At 39.2% G+C, this 21,009-nt stretch overlaps 1 protein-coding gene across 4 annotated transcripts in view; it reads right to left on the bottom strand.

Moving 5' to 3' along the window:
- The window catches only part of egh (beta-1,4-mannosyltransferase egh), a 107,122-nt gene that overhangs the window by 5,187 nt on the left and 80,926 nt on the right, over positions 1-21,009 (bottom strand). The window contains exons 1-2 of one of the 4 annotated variants that reach the window (XM_065221041.1): positions 14,689-14,769; positions 11,073-12,227 (exon numbers count right to left, since the gene is read on the bottom strand). In XM_065221041.1, the coding sequence (XP_065077113.1) occupies positions 11,073-11,876 (804 nt within the window). In that variant the 5' untranslated portion in view covers positions 11,877-12,227; positions 14,689-14,769. Of the gene's footprint in view, positions 1-11,072; positions 12,228-14,155; positions 14,230-14,283; positions 14,588-14,688; positions 14,770-21,009 lie in introns of those variants that run through there. The other 3 variants (XM_065221043.1, XM_065221042.1, XM_065221040.1) reach the window with 3 other exon arrangements.

The following is a 21,009-nucleotide window of genomic DNA, read 5'->3' as shown; positions in this document are numbered from 1 at the left end:
AAAACCTATAAGAATTAACATTAAAAATCCTTCAAATTGACGTTCTAAGATCACGAATAGCTTATTTGGTTGTGGAGTAATCTCTTCTGAAAGTTGAAATTTTTTAAAATCTCGAAAATCCAGGGTTGTAGTCCAGAACGATCTAGGCACTTTAGAACAAAATCAAAAAAGACGTTTGTACAGAATGCCAAAATAAGCGTTTTGGCCAAGTTTGGCTCAAATCGGTGACATCGACCACAACTTTTTTAAATTCTGTACCCACTTGAGCTGGAATGACTCATACACGCAAACCAAAAATCTATTACAATGAATGTTAGTTCCGTTTTCTATCATCCTCTGTTCATGAACATCGCAACGAATGTTAGAAATTGTTTATGCAGGCGATGTAATGGTTTTTTTTTTTGTCTCGGCATAATGTTGAAATGAAATGGTAGTAGAACCCTTATTCTATACCCATCGAGATACGTTTGTGAAAGTTTGGTTGAAAAATGTAAAATAGGGGAAATGTCTCTAATGTTGGCCTATGCATCTAAGATTGGGCCCTCGCTAAAAATCTGCTATTTATCAATTTTATCTAGATTGGGACGTTACTAATGGATATTTTTGATGCTATTGAAAATTAAGTCGATTGCTGAATTTATGTATGGGCCCAAATTAGGGACACTTAGGCCGACATTACCTGCATTTCTCCTATGCTTTAAGTTAATAAATTAGTTATTCAAGTCATCGATCAAAAGTTTGGGGTCACCCCACAGTATGGTTTGTCATTTTTGTAAGTTTACTTGGAACGGCTATGAATCAAACTGGAGGGGTGGCCTGTAATAAATCTAGCACTTCTTTTCAAAATGAATAGTTCATTTAAGGTCGAGATAGCAGAGCAATTCCACGCCAACTGACGAATCGATTTTACTTTTCCCTCTTTTTTTTCCTTGATTTGTTTTCCGTCGATCTTGTTTTCCGTACTGAGTACCAATGCTCCAACACCTGGACCCTTCCTATAGACCCATAAACTCATGGACCAGAGACCAAAGCCTTTACTTCAGAAGGAAGGCGTGATCAGATCTTTTATGCCTCAGTCCCGGCAGCGCCGACTGGGATTGAACCCACACTGAAAATAAAATTTCGTTTATACAACGAAATCGCTCATTTGTTCTACACGGCGAATGAGAACGACTCAAATTTGAGTTTAGTTCACTCATAATCGCCAAATGTGCAGGAACTCAGCGATGAGTAAAATTTGTCTCACGGTTTCCTGTGGAAAACCTAAAAAATCTGCCGGAAAATGAGGAAATTGACGAAAATTTTATTCAGTCTCGGAGTAGTACCAATAGACTGAGTGAATCCAATCTTTACTTTTCTCAAATTCGGGAATTTTTCCCTGGAAAATCCTGGAAAAACCTGGGAAAACATGAGGAAAATTTACTCATCGCTGAACTCGTTTCTATTTATTCGTTGTTTTCTGCAACGAGATTGATTTGTACATTGTATGAAGCTAGTTTCGTTAGAACTGTCACACTCGCTATCGCTACACCCAACCAGCGGGCCACAAGTGTTGGTTGTGGAAACCGAAAAATGTGGAGTGTGTTAGTGATGATGGGTAAAAATAACTTCATCATCAGAAGGATCCTGCTGAAAAACTACAACCGAATTTGGACAGACCGAACCTTCCCCGCTCAGTGGCGACATAGTCTTGTTATCCCTATTCCTAAGAAGGACTCCGTGCGAACGGAACCGAGTGGATATCGTCCCATATCCCTGACCAGCTGCTGCAGCAAGGTCATGGAACGGATGGTCAATCGAATACTAACGCAATTCATCCGGGACAACGACCTCCTCCCACGGCCAACATGCTTTTCGCCAAGGATGTGGCACAAGTACTTATTTCGCCACTCTCCGACAAGTTCTGGATGACGCCCTCGAAAATGGCCTCCACATGGACTTGGCCACGCTGGACCTTTCGAAGGCGTACAACCGCACTTGGACTCCGGGGGTTTTAACAACACTGGCCAGCTGGGGCATCGGCGGTAACACCTTTGCCTTCATTCGCAACTTCCTCACGAGCAGAACTTTCCAGGTGTGCATCGGAAATGCAAAATCAAACTCTTTTCCGGAGGAAACCGGCGTTCCCCAAGGCTCCGTGCTGGCGGTAACCCTCTTCCTCATCGCCATGAACGGAGTCTTCGAATGCTTACCAAAAGGTGTCTTAATTTTTGTGTTTGCGAATGACATCGTCATTCTCACAACAGGGCATAGACCCACCCTGATCCGCAGGAAACTTCAAAGCGCTATCGAAGCAGTGCATGCTTGGGCATCATCCGTCGGATTCGAACTATCGCCATCCAAGAGTCAATTCTCCCACCTATGCCTAGAAAAACACCGCGCCGAAAAGAATCCCCCCAAAATCGACGGAGAAGAAATACCTTTCGAGGCCACGATCCACGTTCTCGGAGTATATCTAGACCGTCATCTGAGTTTTCAGTTTCACTGCGACCGGATAAAAAAGCTATGCGAAAGTCGATTGAACCTGTTACGAATTATCGCCAGCAAGCACACCAACAACAACCGTGACGTTGGGCTGCGTATCACGAAGGCACTCATTTGTAGCAAACTGCTCTACGGTGCCGAGCTACTGTGTAGAAATTTCGATAATGTAACCGATAAACTCGCACCAACTTTCAACCGATGCATCCGCCGTGTGTCCGGTCTTCTTCCTTGCACTCCCGCAGCATCCACGTGTGTCGAGGCTGGAATCCTCCCCTTTCGATACATATTCGCAAAAGCCGTATGTTCCAAAGCCACTAGTTTCCTGAAGAAGACGACCGGTGATGACGAGGGAGTGTTCTTCCTCAAAGAGGCAAACAAGCTCCTTCAAGGTTTCACCGACCAGAACCTCTCCCCAGTGTCCAGGGTCCACTGGGTCGGAGACGAAGCGTGGGACCACTCTCCACCTAAGATCATATGGGCATTAAATAAACCAACCAAAGAAAATCTGAACCCCCACACTGTGGTCCCGCGCTTCAACGAGCTCATTAGAACAACGCTGAATGGATACGAGCTCAGTTATACGGATGGTTCAAAAACAGCGAGCGAAGTCGGCTATGGCGTATTCGGCCCCAACCTAGATACCAGCAGAGGCCTTCCTAAGCCTACATCGATCTTCTCAGCTGAGGCAGCTGTCTGGAAGGCCATCATTACCGATTCGGCCAGTGTGCTGAAGGCCCTTGAGAGTTCGAAGAACCGACACCCGGTAGTGCAAGCAATCAAAATGGCTTCCAACAGCAACACCGTATATGTCTGGGTTCCCAGCCACTGCAATATCAGTGGAAACGAGGCTGCGGACAAACTGGCAGCGATCGGCAGATCGAAAACCCCAGTGGAACCGGAAGTCCCTGCAGCGGATTTAAAAATCTGGATCAAAACGATCATCGCTTCGGCATGGGACAAGGAATGGGCTAATACCCGAGACCCTTTCTTACGCAAAATAAAAGGAGATTCGAAATGCTGGTCCGACACCAAAAACTGGAAGGACCAGAGAGTACTGTCCAGATTACGCTGCGGCTACACCAGATTCTCACACGATCTCGGATCCCGTGAAGGATTCCACAAGCAATGTATGGGGTGCTCAACCAAAATGTCAGTTGAGCATCTCATAATAAATTGCCCTGCACATCAAAACCTACGAGACCAATACGGTATCGGTCTTAGCATCAGAGAAGCACTATCCAATGACCCAGACAGGGAAAGATCACTTCTTGACTTCCTTAAAGACACAGGCTATTATCAATATACGTAGAACCCCGCAACGAACAATGACACGACAACGGACGAACGACGGCACTTGGACAACACCAGCTCTCTAAATGACATGTCAAACGGAAGAAAAACGATGACAACCCCGCAGGCTACGGACATTGACCCTCTCTCTCGGAAATTAACCACAACTTCGTTCACCTTCCTTACTGTTAAAACAATCGACACAGAACTCTGAGATACTTAAACTCTGTAACAAACACTATTTAATTTATTTATTTTCTCTATCCGGGACCCCCTCAGGAGCCCCAATCCTTCAAAGAGACGAACCAGCTACAGGCTGAAAGGTCTCTATAATAAAGCAAAAAAAAAAAAAAAAACTTCATCATTGGAAGGAAGAAAACATGACAAAAAATTTAAAAATAGGCTTCAGACCGGACTCGAATTATGAACCTTGCGATAGTTAGATCTGTGCTTTATCCATCGCGCTATCTGTGCTACGAGAAATGATAAGGCTAAAGGCAAATAAGAAGCACTCATGGAACGGTAGTTCGATTTCGTTTGCTTTTTCTGCTGCTTGCATGTATTTTTTTTCTCTGACATAAAACCACCACGACCAGTAATTTGATTTATTGTGGTAGCTTGCATGTTTTGGTCAAACCGACAATATTTCAAGAAAAAAAGTATCCCATCTCCAACACACAATCAGCACTTAAGGAGCCAAGAAGCGCAGTTGTTGGTTTGATTGTACGAAGTTGAATTGGTATATTATACGAATATAGCGTAATATCAGCAAGATGTGTTTTATTGTACGATATTCATTTTTACGAAACGGTCTTCAGAAAAATAACGAAAATACATTTTCAGTGCAGGCGCTTTGGCGTGAGAGGCAATCATACATCACCGGTGCCGCTGTTTTTCCCTTTTTGAATTCCATGAAACTTCGCAAAATTGTTCACTAGGAGCAATGGATTAAGTTTGTACAATAACCTGGGCATTTTGAATCACCCCTATTTTTTTAAATGGCGTTTCCGATATTTATCAGTGAATCATATCACAAAAACGACTTATCTAATCGAAGTGACGTGTGATATAAAGTTTGTTTTCAATGCACAAATCACATAAATATTGCGTGGAAAAAAAATCTTAAACATTTTACTATCACCTACGATTTTTGCCATTTCAGAAAACTGATTGCATTGTTGATAATTGAAAGCTTATCAAAAATACTAAGTTTTATCCAAGTTTAAACATCTTATAATCTCCTTTCTGATACTGAAGGTGATGATAACAGTTGTTTTTTCGTTTTTTTTTTTCTGGAAGGCAATCCAGATTTCTATATTTCCTCAGTCGTCATTTGGATTAGATGAGCCGTTTTCGTTCTGATTCATTGAAAAATAATACGCCATTTTGAAAAATTAGATGTGTTTCTAAATAACCGAATTTCATAAACTTGGTTCATTGCCCTTAGCTAACAAGTACCTATTGGAAGTTTCATTAAATTCTGAAGGGTAAAATCTAAAATATGATTATTTTTCCGCTGTTTTACCTTGAACTGCTCAGCATGATTTTTCCTGGATCTTGAATTTTGTTCCGCGTTTGTGTTTGTCTATGAAAATTCCCTCAACAATATACAAGATTTTAATTGATTATTCTCAAAAATTTCCTTTAGAATAATTTCCCATTAATGAGTTCTTTTCATATTTTTTTTAAATAAATTTGAGAATCTCTATGGGACTCCCTTGAACATTTATTTTTAACAGTCCAAAAATATGGTTTAAACTATTTCTTAGAATTCACTGGATATTCCTTCTATTTTTATCTAAAAATTTGCTTGAAATCTCCTTAGAATTCCCATGTAATTAACCTCAGAAAATTTTGATCAGGATTATCTTTGAACTCTTCACGGATTCTCGAAAACTCATCACAATAGTCATGGATTTTTTTTTACAGAGCTGCATACAAAAATTACTCTGAAGTCACACAATTGACTTAGAGTTATAACTCTCTTAGAGTTCTTCTGCGGTAGTTGCCTGTGCGTGTGTTCGAACCTGACGATTGTTTTTTTTTTTCGTGGAGTTTTTTTTTATCTATAATTGGTTGCTGATCTGGCCAATTTTGGGTGACAATTTCTAGTTGCTCATTCTAGGTCCCTATTATTTTCCGCTGAGAAGCTGTTCCTATTGCGGAGAGGTGCTGGCGAAAGCCATAGGACCGACTCTTTCAGCAGATAAGACATAGTTTTGATGTCTTTGAGTCAGCTACAAAGCTATAATAATATATTTATTAGCTTATATAAACATTATATAACATTACTTACAACTTCGGTAACTGAGAAGCGCAAATTTACACAAGACTCCCCCCCCCCAACACTTCATGCCGATAGAAGTTTTACATAGTATCGAAGTTTTGCATAGTATCGATAGAAGTTTTACATAGTATCGATAGAAGTTTTACATAGTCCCATCATAAGTTCCATCATTCGTTGAGTCGCAGCGTTGAACCTGACTTTTGGCCACGAAAAGGCTTGCCAATGCACATCAAAAATTGACTACATACATCCGAACATTTGTTTATCTCAGATCGAAGGAAGACATTCCGCGCAACTACCATAAACCGGACTAGTTCATGTTGATCTTCGTCAAGCTTCGTTTACAATTTGGACTTCTACATCAACACATGTCAGTCAGCCTTCAGGTTCAATTGGCTAAACTTGGTGAGTTCGTTCCATTTTGTACATTTTTATCTTTTCAAACCAGTAACGTTGGGAGATCACCTTTTTGTGGTGCGTTACTGGTATAAGATCTACCACCCAACCCTAGTCGTGACAACTTCAAACTAGGGAATCAGGATTTTCCAGTAATCAAAGGATCACATTTTAGTCCTTGTTACTTTTTTAAAACTTGATAATAGTGACAAGACTCAGGTAGTGACCACCGCGCCGCCGTTCTGCATTTCTATATTGTATATTTCAAATAAAAAATATTGTCCTTCTCCTTTTTCTTTTCCTTTTCTTTTCCCGGATTTCCCGGTTCAAATCATTATAAATCCCGATTTACAATATTCAGTATAAAACGAAAGTATGGTGAACTCTCTACAACTCGATATTCAAGGGATTATCGAGTTATAGAATAACAATTCCATACAAAATTAATTTTAACTATGGTTCTATAACTCGATATCGATAGTGGACATCGAGTTGTGGAGAGTTGACTGTATTTCATAATTTTATTTTAATCGTGACTATGTGCAATTTTGCCATGATATTTGTGGGTAAATTATCTTCAATAGCAAAACTTCAAAGGTAAAAAGGTACAAATGAAACTATATTCAACAAAATGGCTCGAATGTTATAAAATAAACCATTGATCTTTACTCTTTACAATTTTGATCTGCTCCTATACTATCACCTTAGCTTGGGTTCCATCTCATTGCTCAATTCCGGGTAATGAGAAAGCGGACTCGTTGGCTAAGGTGGGCGATATGGAAGGCGATATTTTTGAGCGACAAATCGCCTTCATCGAATTTTTCTGCATTACTCGTCAGCAAGTCCTCATCAGTTGGCAACAAAAATGGAATGATGGTGATTTGGGAAGATGGTTACATTCTATTCTCCCACAGGTGTCGAACAAACCATGGTTCAAACGGTTGGACATGAGCCGTGACTTTATACGCGTTATGTCAAGGCTTATGTTTCAATCACTGTTCGTTAGACTCGCACTTCTATCGAATTGGGCTCTCAGGCAGCAATTTATGTGCGTGTGGAAGTGGTTATCACGATATCGAGCATGTTGTTTGGTCATGTACCCTACACCGTGTTGCCAGATTTGAGTTATCCACATCCCTCAGGGCCCGAGGAAAACAACCCGCGATACCCGTTAGAGATGTCTTGGCGAGCCGAGATCTCGGCTATTTGAACTTAATTTATGTGTTTTTAAAACGGATAGATTTGAGGATTTAGTAGTTAGTGTCATCTTGTGTTCTCCCAAGTTGTTAGCTGCCCATCGGTGTACCCCCATGTTTGTCTTTTTCATCAGAGTGTCGATTAGTTCGAGATCAAGAGCACATTGCTCTTCAAACCTTGTGTTCACAATCTCATCCATTTGTTACAATTTGTTACCCCTAACCTCGAGATAGCCGCGAGTAATCAACCCCCGCTTTACTAATGTTAGTTTTAATTAATTTTGTAATCTAAACAATGAATATCGGCTCCGCAAAGCTACAGCAAATGAGCCTGGAAAAATAAACGAATTAAAAAAAATGTTTGGATCCATTACACATCCATTTTAAAGGCATCCCAAAATTATGGACTAGCTAATAATAATTATGAATGTCAGCCCACCGAAGTCAACTGGAAGTGATCTTCAAATGTGGAATGATTATAAGAAATATATCAGGTATCAAGTTGATGATTTCTTAAACGATTTCTAAATGCAATCTCTCACTCTTTTAAATTCGGTTTAATGACCCCATCAGCTCAATAGCGTTTGGCCTAGTGACCATAAAAATCCCATGATACAGTTGCTCAGTAAATTCTCGAGCTTTGCGACAATAAGAGGTCTTAAGCTTAGTAAAGTGATGCAAATTTAAGTTTCTTAGTGCCTATCTCGATTTAATTTTTACATTTACCAATATTTGTAGGGTCTCTAGGCCGAACGCTATTACGCTGAATGGGTCATTAAACCAAATTGTAAAGAGTGAGAGATCGAATTAATACATTGTTTGAAAAATCTTTAACTTGATACAAATGAGATCTAGTGAAATTTGTTGAAGATTTTGGAGTAAGAAAATGTTAGAACATTTCATAATCTGAACTAACAGAAATCTTTAAAAAATCTGAAGCTATAAGATTTGCTAAGAGCATTAAATTGCATTTTTTTTTAAATATTTATCAAAACTCTAAGGTCTTAGATTTATAAAGCAAAAAGAATTGGATTTTTTAAAATATGGGTTAGAGAAAAATACTCAAAATGTGGAACATTGGAAAATTCACAGATTATAAAAAATATGTTGGTCCTGTAAAGTTTTCAAGGCTCTACAAATTGGAAGAAGATTCAGAAGGTTAAAAAAAAATATATCCTAGAAATATGAGGATAATTCCTATGGATTTTTTTTGAGAATTTAAAAGGCATTAAAAAGTTAATTCAAGAGAAATTCTCAGCAGAATAACTACACAATTCTGATAAGCATCCTAAAGGAGTTCTGACCACAATTTCCAAATAATTCTGAAATAATGTCGTTCCAAGGAATTCTGATATGAATTCCATGGAATTTATGGGGAGAAGAATTAATTATATGATTTGAGTAGTAGCTATACTGACGATCCGAGAGATGTCGCCCCTTCAGTGGTAGGAAAATCATTTTTGCAGTATGGAGAATATCAGAAAATCCACGATTTGTGACTTAACATGCTTTCACAGAAGGAAACAAATAAACGAGTGTTTACCTTATCACCATAGTAATGTACTCGTGCAATTTTTGTGCATCTAAAACTGCTCATAAAGTCGATAATGAATAAAAACTGAAAATGTTCATGCATTTCCAAATGGTTTCCTACCATTCCCATACATTCGAAAGTGACTGGCCCTCTGGATGTGGATGATGTCAAAAACAACAAAACATGATTAATTGAATTCCTTGATAATTAATCATTTTGCTTGACCATTTTCCACAGAGATGGCGCTGTTCCGCTGGTAGGAAGTGATAAAAATCCCCATATAGAAATTGAGAGAAATGGGAATAATTCGCTTTCGGTGCATATTCAGGTAAAAAAAAAGTGAACGACAACCTAAAGAAATGAATCAGGGACTTTGTCGCTCAGTTTTTTTCCCGGAAATTATTGTTAAACAAGCTCAAATTAAATAAAAATAATTTTTCCCCATACAGTTTTACCTGCTCTACTACCAGTTCCCAGAGAGCCAAAAAAAATTAAATTTGAGAGAGAGAATTTGCTTTCACAACCTCAATCTCTCAACATGCCATATATTTTGTTGACACTCGATTTGTGATTTCCCTTTTACAGATTACAAAATAGAGTACCTGACAATACAAAACATGTCTGGTACCTCTATACATGGATTTACTTTAACATTTGAAATCCCTTCTTTTTTACATATTCTGCACAAAAGATACTTTATGCCCCGCCATACATAAAAAAAAATCGGCGGGAAATTCTGTGAGGGGTGAGCTATTTTGTGTGCAGAATGTGTAAAAAAGGAGGGACTTCGAATAATAATCTAAATGCATATATAGAGGTACCAGACATATTTTGCACTGCAGTGTCCTCTGTGAACAATTATAAGAAAACAGATTGTGTGTAGTTTCCAATAGATTTCACCGCAAACAACAGCAGTGACATCTGATGGAACATGAATGCAGAAGCTTGACAAAATGATTAATTCTAAAACTAATTCCATGAAAGTTGTGAAAACAACATCAAGAAGATATCCTACGTCATTCTGAGTTGAATTTTATGGGGATCATGAGGAGATTAGCAAGTGAATTTTAAAAATAATTCCAAGAGAATTTGGGCGAGAATGCAAAGATGCTTATTAACATAATTTATAGGGTGTTCTAAGGATAATTTATAAAGAAATAGACTCTGGTAGATTCCTGAAAAAACGTTTAGCTGTCTAGTCCAATCTATTTTGAAATACTGGAATTCCCGAGGAAAGTTTTGATTAAAATTTTGAAAATATTTTGAAAGGAGTTTAATTTTTAGCATAATACAAATGGAAACCTATGGAAGATTTCGAGGAAATTGTTCCGAGAGTTTTAAGAAAATTCCAAAGAGAATTCCAAGGTTCCATGATTATTGTAACCAAAATTCTAAGGTTATTATTTGAAAACAAAATGTTATGTCAAATTTAAAGAGGTTTATATTAAACCATTTGGAAAAGTAACACATAAGTTGATAAAGTTGAAATCTGCATGACTAAGAGATCATGACAATTTAAAAAATCTATGTTTCATGCACTTTACGAACTTGTTCATTCATAAACAATAAAAATAAACTATAATTGATCATATATTCAGGTTTATTGATTTTCCTCGGGAATCCGTCGAATTTCCAGGTTTTTCCCGGTTACTTTTAGTATTTCCGGTTCTTGATGTTTTCTAATTCATAGGACGGAATAGGCGATTTGCAAATTATGCAAAGTTTCATCAAATTCGAAAAGATAAAATCTGAAATTCGTTTTTTTTTTCGCTATTTGGTCTGGAAATATTGTCTTGGAGTCGCCGACATATTTTTGGGGAGTCGAAGTCGAAACATGTTTACGAGAAAGGCTGAAAAGCTCAACTATAAAATCCGTTTCACTCACCTGAGTAACCACGTAGCTCCCTTTCCAACTGAAGAATGGTTTGTGGAACATTTTGAACTGTAATCGCAGCTTTCCCATATCGTCCGACACGCGGAAACTGTCGGCCAAAGTCGTGAGCCAGTTCACCACGTTCTCGTTTGCGTAGGTAATCAATCCCTGTCCGAAGGGGTGCTTTCCATCCAGTACGAAGTTGATGATTCCGCGCACGCTGTTTTCGGTCAGAAGTGTTTCCTCGTCCAAATGCACCACCCAATCATTGTTGTTAAGTACGTTTACGTTATCCTCCAAACAGTACTGTAGAGCACGTGACTTGAACAATGCACCCGATTTGGTTTTGTAATCCTTTGGAACGACGATCTCTCGGGTCCGCCGATGTTTCGGTAAGTTTACCGATTTATCGGTAACGACTTCGATTAGGAAGTTCTCTAGCCCTGTATCCAAACAGGTGTTCATGTTTCGCGTGACATTCGATTTGACTAGGTCGGCATAGTCACCTCGAGTTACGACCCGAATGCAGATGAAAGGCGCCAATAGGGGCGACCCTTTCAGTACTACCTTCTCCGGGAAGGCATTGTAGAACACCAAACCGAAGAAGTTAAACAGTACCTGAGGCAACGTAAGGAACGTAAGGAACCGCAGCGTGTACAGCAAGATCGTTGGTATCGTGCCATACTCCTCCCAAGGGTCGATTGAGACAAAACTGTTCTCGTTGATTTTTATTCCGCCCGAAAAAACTTCAAAAAATACGAGCAACGAGAGGAGCAACGCGCAGTGAAGCAGATGCTTCGAAATGGAATTCAGCATTTTCTGCTCTGCTCCAATAGCCGCTCCCAATTTTGTTTCCCGATACTCTACCACGCTTTTTACGTGCTACTAAGGAATGATCACTTTGAACTTATGAACTAATTTTAACTATCAGATTCTGAATAATTTTGACTGCTTTATCAAAATGTTATGTAACACACACCACTAACACTACAGATAGCGATAAATTTACGCGACGAATTCAGGTTTCGAACGTAGCCAAACTGGCCAGACTACGTTGCGCACTCGACAGGTTCCGATGAGGCATGGCGCCTGGCTTGGTTCCGTTGCTGGTTTTCGCGTCGTTCTCCTTGTTTCAAAGTACTAGTTCGACTGGTACCCCGTGATCACCTGCGGGAAAAGAATACTTCATTAAAGTGTTTGTTCTTTTTTTTTTCATACTCGAAGGTTTATACAGGTAATGGTAATTACAGCGGAGATATCAGCAGTGATAAGCAAGATCAAACAGATAGTAGATATTTATTGACATTATTTGAAGAAGGACTTGCACGATGCAAGTTTTCTAATCGAGTCGCTAACGATAAGATAATACTGGCAAAGGGGCGATACATAAAATCATTCCAGCGTATTAGTGCAAATAACGCACTTTAACGGTTGCACAATAACAATTCAATGTAGCTGCCCCAATAGTGTGCATCTAATTATACGGTACATGGCTACCTAGTTACAGTTTAGCCGCAAAATGATGGAAACATGCAGTGTTTAACTGGGTTGCATCGCGTGTGATACCATTTATTTTGCTGTAGACTGCTTGGCGACAAACTTTCCAGCAGGATACGGGAAAGGTAGATGAAAACCAATGGCGGATAGATACACACAATAAGATGGATCAAATTTCATCGAGCTGTGCAAAAGGTGCGGTGTGTTCGGGACTGTTACGTTTAACTAGTTTAATTGACTCTCCCAAAAGGTACGACTAGTTAAACGTAACAGTTCTCGAGCACGTCACACATTTTTTGGATTAGATTAAATGGAGTACACCCTTTGTAGCTATAGTCACACTCGTGACACGTGCCTTGGCGCTAACTGTATGCATAACAGCTTCTTATCGATAAATAAACGAAACGAAGAATGTTTTTTTGCCTGCAAGGTCGTATCGTACAACGAGTAATACACGAACCGAAAATGCTCCTAGATGAAAAATTCTTATCAAATTTACACTTGGGTATGCGAAAACAACGTTGTTTTACTAGTAGTTACTTATCCACCGTTGCCGGTGAAGCGTTGCGCATTGGAAAACCACACAATTGTGTCAATACAATTCACACAAATATCTGTAATACAACATATGTACGCGCAATGTGGCGTTGGTGCTGAGTTGGTTGATTCTAGATATGGAAAGGTTTGCGATGGCGAACTCATTAATCTAAGAATACATCAGCAATTCAGTTGGACAAAGCGGAACATCTTAAGTGATGCTATTTCTACGGCAAATTCAGTATATTTCCGGAATTAATCAATTTCTATCGAATTACGGATCTAGACCTTTGATCTATGGAAGCTGGTTTCTTTTCATTTGATCTTTGCAGAATTGAACTATACAAACATAAACTTATATCGTAATTTTGCACTCATTCATAAAATTTTCTTTAGATGTACATACATACATTTTTTTAAAAAGAGCTTCATGCCTTCAACGGGATAGATTCTGGATCTTTTAATTATTTTGTTCTTTGCTTTTTGAGCGCCTTCACTCTGTTGTTAATTGCGTTTTTACTGGTCATACATACAGGAGACCCAATTCACTTCGATGCCATGATTAAAGCCATTTTAAGGTCTCACTCCAAGTGGCAAGATAAACTAGGGTTCAAGATGTTTCAAATTCACTTGTTTCACTTGTGTAAGCTCTTTGGAGCTCTTATACCTTGACCATCTGATAATTATGCAAAATTAACTACAGGCCGATGATTGCAACAAAGCGTTATTATCGTGTTTAACAAAGACAATAAATGCAAAACAGAAAACAAACCGGTTGCAGTGAACCATACTGCATTTGTTTCGTAAATTATACTCGATTATGCATACTTCCTCCACACAAGCAAGATAGTAATGCAATAGCTCAGCTTGTCAAAGCGATAGGACTGATAGTGTAGCTAATTTTAGCAAATTCTACCAGCACTGTAATGCCGCAGAAGTTATCAGTTTCGTCTTCTTTTTCTATTTGATTCAAACGAAAATTAAGCGGAACTGCGATAAAACTCTACATGAACACCGATAGCACTGCACCAAAAACTGTAGAGCTACGCACACTCCATTACCTTCACATAAGATATGAACAGCTGATTCGATGTGTGCCTTACATCGTTGCGTATGGCATGCGATCACAAATCACTGTCAGGGTAACTTTTTAAACTTGACACCTGATCCACCGGGCTACCCTGCTAACCTACAAAAGCCGGCCAGTTGTCCTTCAAGAGTAATAAAGTAATACTGCAAACAACTTCAAAGTTGATTCACGGCAGCTAGTGGCCAAACACGTATTTCACTTTCTTCCACACTTTCCACAACAGACCTATTTCACTTCGACGGAAGAAATGGTCATGCGATGTGTCCTGTCCGTTTGGACAGGGTGGGTGACGGACGGTGCAGCAAAAAGGGAAGCTATTACACTGTGGAAATGCCTGCAATTCTCGCGCACGCGTCTTTTTACTTTCGATTATGCAACACACGACGATGTCATATGGATATCGTCGTCGTCGTCGTCGTTGGTGAGCAGCCGTATCAACACTGATAGATTTTACCGGTATAACAGCTCTGCTACAGCATTCTATATTTTCCCACCGCTACTTACGAATACAAACCGAAGGCAGACACCCTGCGCACCGTGACAACCCTGACCGACGATACGACTTACACTAAGCCGTTAACCAAGCAGTGCAGCACATCTCGTACCGGTTGCGGCAGTTCGCGTTATCAGCTACTACTGAACCCATCCGCCTCTCTAGCACCCAAGCTACGTACGGAAAGCTTAAAAAATCATTTTTCATACACGCCCATCAAACCTAACTGACCGCAAGCGTCTTTACTTATCGAAACTCAATGTACGCTTATATTATTAATGTACTTGCACCGAACTTGGACGTTATAGAAGGAAGTTATCTTGCACCGAGGGCTATGATTATATTTGCAATATTTTGCCCGGCTGCCGCTTGTACATCGTACAAACCTCGCTGATTACACACGCGCTATCAGTCACTCATCGCGACCGAAGACGACGACGACGACGATGACATGACTCATCCTCATTGTAGTTGAATTACTAGGTTCTTCGTATTGTAGCTTTCGGTGGCAAATAAACTGGAAATTAATACCTATGGGGCTGCATGACGACGAGAGAACGAACGAAAACAAAACGGTTGATTCACCGCGTGCATCAGACAATCGCCGTAAATAGAACGATTGTTCAAGTTCACTGCAGAGTGCACACAAAAGATTCGTCGTTATTGTTGTTAGCCGAAAATTTGACTGATCAATCCTGAAACTGCAACTGAGATAGCAGAGACTTCACGGCCGTGTGTGGTAAACAAAAAAAACGTAGGCTATATAATAACATTATAACTTATGATCTATGATTTCGCATTGCTTGGAAATATTTTTTCAGTTTTAGGGGCGGCATATTTAGGTCTATCATTTCACAGTGTAGAATATAAACAGACATCATCCGATTTATCGGTCCATATTACACGTAGTTAGTGCGGTGACGATCTACCGCAAACAAATGTCGATTACGCAATTGACGAGAAGGTACATAAAAATTAAGTCTTGATAATAAATAAGCTGAGTCAATGCGCTGCGAAGCAATATTGGTCACGGAAGAGACCATAGCATAATCTCGACGCTCTTTCAATGACTGAATGTTGATTAACAAGCAACGAGCTTCATAAGATCGGAGAGGAAATTCTGTCCATCCCAATTTACGTAGTGCATATAATAAAAATTACCTTTGGATTGACTCTATTCGTTCTTCATGCCTTTTCATATAAGGTGACCAAACAACACTGCAATATTCTAATATTGACCTCACATAGGCAACATAAAGTGTTTTAATTGTGTAAGGATCTTTAAAGTGGAAACCTAACCGCTTTATTAAAATTAAGCATATTGTCTGCTCTATGAATTATTGTGTTATAATGATCCACAAATGTTAATTTAGAATCAAGAATAACTCCTAAATCTCTTATTTTATCACAACTTTCAACAATTTGATTACCTAATGTAATACGAATATGTGGTTTTATTAGTTTTCTGTAAGTTATAAGATTACATTTTTTAACATTTAGTTCCAACAAACTTTTACAACACCACGTATAAAAAAACATGAACTTCATTCTGAAACGTATTCATATCATGATCATTTCTTATCTCTAAAAATAGTTTCATGTCATCAGCATAAATAAGCATTCTGAGATTTTTCAAAATAAGAGAGATAACGTAATGAAAAGAAGAGGCCCCAATTGCGAGCCCTGTGGAACTCCTGACGTGACTTGAATTGGGTTAGATTATTTCTCGCTGAATCTTACAATTCGCTGACCGTCCGTTAAATATTACTTAATCAAGGTGAGGAGTTGCATCTCAATTCCCAATTTTTACTAATTTAAAAATCAACATTGGAATGTCAAGTCTAGCGAACGCTTTGCCACATACAAACAGACACTTCATTGTGTATCTTCGTTCACGCATATAACGGTTGATTTTGCATCGGATATAATATACAATATAGAATATTCGATTGCTGCGTTAAACACTTCATTTTTCCATAATGGAGAAACAGATTCACTTACACAGGACATCTTCATGCGTATTTGTTAGTAAAGAATCCAGGAAGCAGTTCTGCTGATTTTTTACATGATTTATTTGGTTTAGGCCTAAGAAAGCAATTTGCTCAAAAATAAACTGCAATGTCTCATTTTCACCAACGACTGGAGGAAAATACTCTCATTTTCTGAATCAAGAATGAAATCAGCATTCCGTTGATTGAAATCGCCATAGGTATGAGTTTTAAATTCAGGAAGAAAATGAGATACTATTTCTTCGACTATTTGGAAGAATATTTCATAAGAAGTCTTACAAGCATAATCTGGTGGAAAGTACACTGCACAGTGGTCCAGAATGCAGATTTAGGTGGAATGATATGTTTTGAGCCTGAAATTGGAACTTTAGACTAAAAGTCTCTTCTACAAAGTTGTTCCTTATAGTTAGGCCCTCATTTTTATGACAATGAATTCTAGGGTGGTTCCTATTATCATTAAAATCAAAAATCTAACTTTTTTGTTTGAATAATATAAGGTATACATTCTTCGGCAAAATTATAGCTGAGCTAATTTCAAGCAACTTTGTTGAAAATAACTTTTTTGTATCTCTTAAATTGACCGATTTAGAGCTATTTTCTTGAATTGAGTAAGGGTGGCTCTTAAAAAAACAGTTTTTTTGCTCTATTTTTCTTATTTCGAATTTCTCAGCAAAGGAGTCTTCAAATAACTTTTAGATCTTAAGAAGGCGCACAAAGCTTGTCAATATCTTTCGCCGATAAAGAGTTATTGACGTTTGTATACTAAAAACACAGACAAACAGACATAACACATTGTATATTTCTCACTGTAAAACATCGTCGCTAAAACATTACCGCCATCTGTTGAGTACACTGTGGTGGGCACTACGCTGAACAGATGGTGGTAGTGTGTAAACGTCAAACGCAAGGGAATTGACTATGCGCGCCACAGGTGGCGGTACTACCAACTACGATACTTTTAAATTGTCCGTTAAATGCTTGTTCGATGAACAACTTTCGAGTGTTATGTCTGTTTGTCTATGCTAAAAATATGCACTTTTCAAATGTTAATATCTCTGGTTGGGGCAAACAAAAAAAAAGTTTTTTGCAGCATTTGAAAGGGCGTATGCAATTACTTTGCCGAAGAATGTATACCTTAATTTATTCAATCAAAAAAGTTAGATCTTTGATTTTAATGATAATAGGAACCACCCTAGAATTCATTGTCATAAAAATGAGGGCCTAACTATAAGGAACATTTTTGTAGAAGAGACTTTTAGTCTAAAGTTTCAATTTCAGGCTCAAAACATATCATTCCACCTAAATCTGCATTCTGTACCACTGTGCACTGTGGCAAAGATATGAGTTTCACCAGTTATATTTGTTTTCACCCACACATGCTCAACTTCTTTAAATTTCGATGACACAATGACTTCCGAATTAAACTTTGATGATATTGCGATAAGCCCATTAGTAAGCTTTTGGCATATTTATTTCATTCAACTTCAATACTATAACCTAGCACCTTACGCTTAGCTCCACTCATTAGATTCTGTACATCATCTGGCTGCAGCTTCTTCTGTACGGAAACCCACTTTTTCTTCATGTCTTCCTCAAATTTGATCTACTTGGGATGCTGCCGTAGTGCCTGCTTCATAATAGTCCAGTATTTTTCGATGGGCCTTAGTTCCGGTGCGGTGGGGGGTTCATATCCGTTGGCTTCGTACCACTCCAGGACAACATTTGAATAGTGGCACGAAGCTAGATCCGGCCAGAAGATCGTAGGGCCCTCGTGGAACAGAGGAAGCAGACGCTTCTGTAGACACTCCTTAAGGTAGATCTCCCCGTTTACAGTCCCGGTAGTCACCAACGGCGCACTCCGTTTGCCACATGAGCATTATCGCTTGCTAAATCATGTATTTCTTGGCAAGCTTTGATAGTTTCTGCTTCCTTACTTCCTCCGGAACATCAAACTTGTGCTGGGCGGTGAAGTCCGCTTTGACATAAGTCTCATCATCCATGATGAGACAATGAGGCTTCGTCAGCACGGCGCAATATCGATCTCCTCTCCGCTTCTGATTTCTCGACCACTGCCCGAATTGCACCGTTGATCTCCCTTTCCGGAATCCGAACTGCCTCACCGACAATTCATGCTCACTCTCCGTGCATTTCGTTAGCCTGTTCAGAATGATCATCTCCAATAGCTTTCCGACTGTATCCACCAAGCATATACGATGCTGGATCCTCCGGCGGTTTTCCGGGTTTCAGCAACAGCACTAGCTTCTGTATCTTCCATCGGTCCGGGAAGTGACCTTCATCCAGACACTTCTGCAGCACTATCCTGAACATGTCCGGGAACGCCTGCATCGGGGAGTTCCTCGTTGGAGACTTGTCTACCTTCGGTGTTGTCTGCCTCTGCCTCGCCGTACGGTGTAGGTGGCCAGGTCATTTGATCGTGCTTCGGGAAAGTCCCTCCACGATGACGTTCAATGTTCTATATGGCCAGGTTCTCAAGATACAGTTTATATAGGAAGTTCACATGCACACTAGCGCTGCGTAGTGAGAGAGTTCTGAACTAATATGAACACCATACAAAAGGACATGATCACCTGAACAACTGTGCTGAAGACAGCAACGTTCTATATGACCAGGTTCTCGAGATAGAGTTTATATAGAAAGTTCACATGCACACTAGCGCTACGTAGTGAGAGAGTTCGTAACTAATATGGTCACCATCCGAAAGTACTTGGTCACTTGAACAACTTTGCTCAAGACAGTAACTTTCTATATGGCCAGGATCATTCTATGTTGGACCTATGATCCATATATTATAGCACCCGTCATAAGTAACATAAAAGTGAAGCGCCCTAGCGCCGTAGTTCCCAATTAAACCTGAATCCAATGACACAGGTTTGTTGGTCTATCCTAGTACAACAACTTTGTCGAAGACAGTATAGCTCTATATATTGAAACAAATGAGATAATCCACCACAGCCCCTATTAGTGAAAATCCCATAAGCTGTGGGTATCCTTAATCGCGGTTCCTTATTAACGCCCCTGTTACCCCGGCAATAAGGATTCCTGACTGTATGCATTAAGTGGCCATTCAATTCTTACCTAAGTCCATGTAGCCTCCCCCCTCCCCTCCACACCATCAATGTAAGAATGTCTTTCCTTATATGACACTTACGAAAAGTTTGAAATTCCAGCTCCCCCGCCCCCCTTAATGGGCTCGTATATATTGAATGATTCCTAAAACATAAATCTTGCATTTAAAGATATTATGTTAAAAAAAATTAAGCGAAAAAAAAAATGTCCCGATATTGTCAGCCCCAAATTCATCAGGGGGCTTACCAAAATCGGGACATTACTGTATTACTTTTCTAGAAAATAAATAATGTTGATTTACAGTGATAAAATCCAAATCCCGTGACCATTTTCCGAAGTAAAAACCAACATCAGCCAGCATTGTGTATGGTACTTCATTCCTTTATTTAACGTCGGTGTCTGTTCCGCAATCTAGTGCCAATCACCGACGGATATCGATTGCCATCCATTAACAGCAATCGAATGTGTAGGGAAGAAGCTTCCACACCTGCGTAGGATATCATGGGCCGGGACCAACGGCTTTACTTCCCTATGCCTCAGAAAAATCCCAACGACCTCGGCTGGGATTGAACCCAGACCCGTTGGAATGAGAAAGTAGTCACGCTTACCACTACACCACCGGCGACGGCGTTGAGTATGATGAAAATAATTAAAACGTGACAGAAAGGTTGAGTTAATTATTGTGCATTTAGATAAAAATTATCTGAACGTCACTGACGAATTGGCTTCCGACTTGGTTGGCAGCAATGCAAAATACCTGTAATAAGTGTCAACAACAACAATAATGTGAAAGTGATTATTAAAGGTTAAGGTCGGAGGTCAGATTTACGAACTATAATTTAGTGCTGGCGCCACAAAATTACATTCCACCATAACAACTAGCAGGGTGGCCACTGCATTGAGGAATTCAAATTCCCGGTTGTCCAACATAGTTTTCCCAGTTGAATGGAAACAGCTAAATATGGTGAAATAAACCAAGTAACCAAGGTTGCAAATACTCATTTCAGCTAACATAATGTTTTTCGAAATAATAAAACCAAAAGATGGTATGATGGCATGTTTTACTTGTAACTTACAAGAAGAGGTTACACAGTATGCGTTTGAAACATAAATTTTGACTCTCATGAAGCGAAATAAACAGGTTTAATATGTCAAACACATTCTTTGCAACCTATTCTTGTATCTTACCTATTCAAAATATGATCATAACATCTAATTATTTCCTAATTTAAAAAA

Source organism: Ochlerotatus camptorhynchus, unplaced genomic scaffold (assembly GCF_037179485.1).
Source record: "Ochlerotatus camptorhynchus isolate MF236.1 unplaced genomic scaffold, CSIRO-AGI_Acam_v1.1 ptg000137l, whole genome shotgun sequence".
Taxonomy (NCBI): domain Eukaryota; kingdom Metazoa; phylum Arthropoda; class Insecta; order Diptera; family Culicidae; genus Ochlerotatus; species Ochlerotatus camptorhynchus.
Note: the sequence above shows the minus strand (reverse complement) of the source record. Positions and strands in the feature narration are given on the sequence as shown.